Raw genomic sequence first — 5465 nt, 5'->3', positions numbered from 1 at the left:
TACATAGAAATTTGATACTAAATAAAAAACACTTGATCATTAAATCTAAGCTCACAAGATCTTAGAGACGAGATCTCAAAGGAGCTGGAACAGAAGCTGTGTTCCCGTAAAAGGATCCCAATGCTAATGTATGTAATACCGAATATAACCATATTGTAATCCCTGAATCAAACACTTTGTAACAGAAGACACCAAAATTAAGGAGTTTGTTCTTCCGGTTATCTAGAACTCTACGTGCCACCTCTAGTCCAGGACAGGGCACTGTGGACACTGTCCACATACCACCCCAAAGGCCTGATAGGTCATCTCAAGGGCAGTGCCTGGCTGGCCTTTGACTCCTGTCCTCCTCCCTCCCTCCCCACGAGAGGGGTGGGATTGCAAACCTAACAACTGAACAGTCATTAGAAAGCTTAGGTTTGGTGTGCAATTAACTGTGTGATAAGAGAATAATTGCACATAAAACTGCACAACTGAGTCAGTTATTGAGTCAGTCCTTCACTAATTATCTTCCACTGAAATTATGGCTTGACAAGGGAAGTCGTATGTTATAGTAACTAACTGGAAGTAAAATTTCAAAGCAATTAGTCTGGAAGAAGGTTTCTAAAGTTTCCATCAACAGTGCTTATTTTACAAGGGTTGGAAGACAATAAATGGGTGTTCTCACCTTTTGAAAACAGCTGTTTCAGTTTTAGCATCTACGGTAAGGCTCAGGGTCTCCTTCATGCTGCCGTTCATTACTGTTTCAGTTACCTTGTCTGCATTTTCTACATCCTCCTCTCCATCTGAGCTGGCCTCCATAGCAACACTTCCTGGGGCTGGATATATAGAAGTAATTTAGTACGTGGCTGGTTATGCTTCTATTTCATGAGCAAGCGTACGAGCCAATACGGTACAGAAAGGTACTTCTGCAGTTTTGTCCACTTCTGGAATTCCTCCTTACAGAGAAAGTCACCTTTCTGCAGCCCCCATTATAGACATATATAAAGCCTAAGTAATTCTTCAGATGGCTTAAGAAAAAGTCACATTCCTTAACTTTTTTTTTTATTTTGCAAGCCTCCTTGCGATATGGATTGACAATGTTTACTGCAACAGGTCTGACTGAACAAGACTTTGGTAGGACCACAGCGATCTATTATTTTTCTGTACAATCAAACTCATTATCAAGCCCACGCAGTACAAATTTGACAGGAAGTTTCCAGACAAGCCTTTGGGAAGTCCAGTCTCTCTGGACCTCCCATCTGCACTTCTTGTTCTTTCTGCTAAGGATACATACGAAAAGCTAATTAGCACATTTGGCCTTGAACTAGTTCATACACGCAGCAGAAAGAATCAGTGCCTGCACAGCGGAGGTGATTTGGAAAGGACCATGCAGGAAGGGGAAGTCTGAACACGCTGAGGCCACTGGCCCATGGCCACACAGGAGGAGACTAGAGGCTCCCGCTCTCCTCAGGCATCACCTCAGCTGCGTCAGTGCTGACACAGGTGAGGACTCTTTCCAGGCAGTGCTTTTCTGCTCACGATGTGCACACTTTTTGGAGGTAACAGGAACGCTGGCTGCTGTTTTCAATAGGAAATGGTCTTAAATAGTTCAGAAATTCTTTGAGAAGTCATTTTCATTACCTGGCAGAACAGCAGCAGAGCAAGATGAGAGGTCTCTGGAAACCTAGAGTTTTAAGGGCCAGAGAGATATTGCTCGAGTACAACTCCTATGATCAACCTGTTTGCGTGTCTGAAGGCAGAGTACTTACTCTCTAGCTGCGTTGCCAGAGCCGTTACATTTGCACTCAAGGGATCAACGGGGTCTGTGTTTGTTTCCATTTCTACAGGAGAATTACTTCTTAAGGAATCTTTTGAGCTTCAAATACAAAGTAAAAAAAAGCTTTAGAAACATTTCTGAATAGCAGAACGAATCGTTCTTACAACAGCATTATTAGCTCTACATCAAAGCAACAAGGTCTAGAGCTCTACTGAAACTGCCTGAGAGCCAGTTTATTCGTAGGAGGCCAGGCAAGATGTGCTACGCACAATTCTGTTTAGTAATGCAAAATCCACCAGAACAGAGCTGAATGACTACGGCTGATGGGGTTGGTTGTGTTTTTATTTGTTTTATTTGGTTTGATTACAAGTAGTAATGGTCACATCCCTGGTAACTAAGGCTTACAAATATCACTGGCTCCCTAGTAGTGTTCCAAAACCTTTTCAACGGACTTTCTAAACGCCCTCTTTGCAACTTCAAAGATTGTTCTCTGTTGAGGCTGCCAACACACCCCTCATCACCCACACAGAATTATTTTCCTACTTAATCATATATACAGTACAGCCACAAGCTTTTCACTCTGAAAGAACTCAAAAGACAACATCTGGCCACTTGAATTGCTTCTCACCATTTATAAAGTAATGTCTTCTCTACCCACTAATGTGGCAACTCCAAATAGTCATTTTCTAAATTTACCTGTCTCAAGCATGCAACAGTAGACTGGTTTATATTGGAAAAAACATATTCTGCTTGGAGAAAGAATCACTTCTTGACTGCTAGTATCTGGCAACTCAAAATTTACATCTCTGTCACGAGGTACTTATACAGAAGACTTCAGGGTTTTTTTTTTTTTTTTTTTTAAGTGCAGAGTTCAAGTCACAAAAGGGCAGTGTATCTCAGGCATTCTCAAAATAGTGGCTAACTACCTAACCTGGATGTAATGGCTGCAAAACCATGTGAGTCTTCAAACAAAAAGAAGGCAACCACAAAACAAACAACACAACCCCCAAACGTATTTGTTTTATGACATCCTTAAAACTCTGTAGTCATCATTGAATGTAAAGGTCATAAAAATGTCAACAGTTCATATCAACCCATCACTGGGTTCAGTCTACACTCTAACTACCTAACCTGGATGTAATGGCTGCAAAACCATGTGAGTCTTCAAACAAAAAGAAGGCAACCACAAAACAAACAACACAACCCCCAAACGTATTTGTTTTATGACATCCTTAAAACTCTGTAGTCATCATTGAATGTAAAGGTCATAAAAATGTCAACAGTTCATATCAACCCATCACTGGGTTCAGTCTACAAAAAAAAAAAAAAAAAAAAATCACAGATCAAATTCTGGTCTGAGACCAATAAAATCCTCTAAAACAACATCACACTAGGACCACCCCCATCCTATAAAAGCCTCCTATGAGGTAGATCATCCAAAGACACACTGTTGTGATACACAGAGCTCTTCAGACACTACCAACCTTGTACTTCCCCAGAAAGCTGCCAACACAGGTTCAGGTAGAGCTGGACACCCCAAGGAAACCACACGGCAGCATCATTACAGTTAGTAGTGGAGAACTCGCCCTGGATCACTAACAGTCTTACCTCAAAGAGGACGTGAACTCAGAAAAGGAAGCCCAGCCAGTTTCTTTTGCTGGCATAGGTTCTTCTGTGCTCCACACATCAGAGCCAACAGAGTCCAGGCTGGCACCATGTGCAGTCTCCATGGGTACATCGAAGTTAGCTGACCAGTTTGGTGCTGAAAAACCAGCAACAAGTTCATTAGGAACAAATTTCAGTAAAGGACGTGAGTGCACACATGCCTAACGCACCGATTCTCTCTGTGTACTTCCCCAAAAGAACAGCAAAATTCATAACGAGACTTTAAAGCACATGCAGAAGAATCCTCTATGGACTGTTAAAAATGAACATGTTCTCTAAAAGGGAATTCTGCTAATAAGGCAGAATTGTAAAAACAGTAACTCAAGAGTATTCTACTAAAAAAAAAAATCATCAACATAGCTTATCTGAAGAACAAAAAATAAACTATACTAGATCACCAGTATAATCCCACTTTATTCTTTAAACATCAACACTTGTTACCATTTTTCAAAACTAATTTATATAATAAAAAAACATCTTAAGAGTTTTCATCCCTTGTTCAAGTTCCTACGCACAATTTCCCAAACACAGAAATGAGCATGTCAGCTTAGGTATGGGCAGTCTCCAAATAATTTGTCATGCATTAACACCACGACTAAGTTTCAGAAAAGTTTAAGGCTTTTTACAACTTAAAATATTTACTGGAATTTAAATTTTGGAGCAAATGTGACTTAACAGCATCTAATTTAGGATAGGTCAATTCAAAATACTTCACCTACCCAAGGGAAACATGTTTTTCATTAACACTTACATACAAAAAAACAGGCTGAAAAGGAAGCTCTGACTAGCAATTAGAAATTCCAACCCAGGCAGATATGGGAGGAGACCCACATGGATCAAAACTTGTTTGACACACAGATGCCAACGACACCAATCTGACAAAAGAAAAGAAAACCCTTAACTCTTCCTTCTATTTCAATTTAATTCCTTACAGTCTAGATCAACACAGGACTTTTACCAAGAGATATTTCAAGTTTAACTAAAGCCAGTTTAATCTACTGTGACTTGAATGTGAAAACTTGTAAACCAATTACATCAGTTGAATTTCCACCTAAGAGTCTATGACGTGCATCTTCTTCACACGTGGAACTAGAGCAATGCAAAATTCACCTGGCTTCTGCAGTGAGACTTTTAAAAGAGCATTGTCTGATGAACAGTCGGTCTGAAAGGCTTCCAGGAAAAATAACCGTATCTTAGGTTTGGAGATTAACAACCTCTTAGTTTTACCGGCATTCAGGATGTATAAGTGATTACATTTTCTGATTCCTCCTCCTTTCTTTCCTCTTGAAGAGCAGAAACATGGATTTTAGAGAGACTAAGTAACTTGACTCAAGACACATAAGGAATTCGAACTTCCCACCGTTCGCACGCTCCATTGCGAGCGGCCTTTACAAATGGGAAAGACTATTTCAGATAGTTGGAACAAAAACAGTAAGTGAGGAAAACTCCTACAGATTGCTAGATCTAGCACATGCCTATGACTCAAAGCAGCTGGGAGAAAAGCTACGTACGTTCACTTAAGTCTACTTCCATTTTGTCCTCTGTATTGGTGTGCGATTCAAACAAATCTTGTTTTGTTCCGTCCTCCTCTTCAGAATCTGTACTTTCTTCGCTGTCCGTACTGCCCGAACTTAAAACACAAAGAGACAGTTGACGTTCTGTGTTTAGTATCAGACTCTGGGCACAACAGAAACACTGAAGAGTCTGAGGGCTAGAGAGAATGATAACAGCTACCATTTCTGACAGATTAGCTGCTAGAGAATTTGTTAGCTGAGACTATTTCCCTCATTCCTCTCCCAAAACACCAAGGTTTGGGTTTTTTCTTGATCACACTTGATCAGGTGAAGAAACTAGCTTTTTTTCCCTCCATCATTTTCAAGTAAAAGACAAGATTGGTTTTACTCCTGCCACACAAAAGGCAGCAGAAAAGGAAAGTCAGGATGAGATCTGTGTATGGAGATGGTTGGTCTATTTGCTCTCTTCACAATAAACAGAAGCACTGAAATACAGCGCCCCCCCCCCCACCCCGCTTTGCTACCAATCT

The 5465-nt window shown here is 40.5% G+C and overlaps 1 protein-coding gene across 1 annotated transcript in view; it reads right to left on the bottom strand.

Moving 5' to 3' along the window:
- Nucleotides 1-5465, bottom strand: part of LOC104493731 (serine/threonine-protein phosphatase 6 regulatory subunit 3-like) — a 15718-nt gene that overhangs the window by 6614 nt on the left and 3639 nt on the right. Inside the window, exons 4-7 of the mRNA XM_010136460.1 lie at nucleotides 4933-5051; nucleotides 3365-3518; nucleotides 1749-1855; nucleotides 665-815 (exon numbers count right to left, since the gene is read on the bottom strand). Of these exons, the coding sequence (XP_010134762.1) occupies nucleotides 665-815; nucleotides 1749-1855; nucleotides 3365-3518; nucleotides 4933-5051 (531 nt within the window). The remainder of the gene's footprint in view (nucleotides 1-664; nucleotides 816-1748; nucleotides 1856-3364; nucleotides 3519-4932; nucleotides 5052-5465) is intronic.

This window comes from Buceros rhinoceros, unplaced genomic scaffold, assembly GCF_000710305.1.
Source record: "Buceros rhinoceros silvestris isolate BGI_N320 unplaced genomic scaffold, ASM71030v1 scaffold21895, whole genome shotgun sequence".
In the NCBI taxonomy this organism is placed as follows: Eukaryota; Metazoa; Chordata; class Aves; order Bucerotiformes; family Bucerotidae; genus Buceros; species Buceros rhinoceros.
Note: the sequence above shows the minus strand (reverse complement) of the source record. Positions and strands in the feature narration are given on the sequence as shown.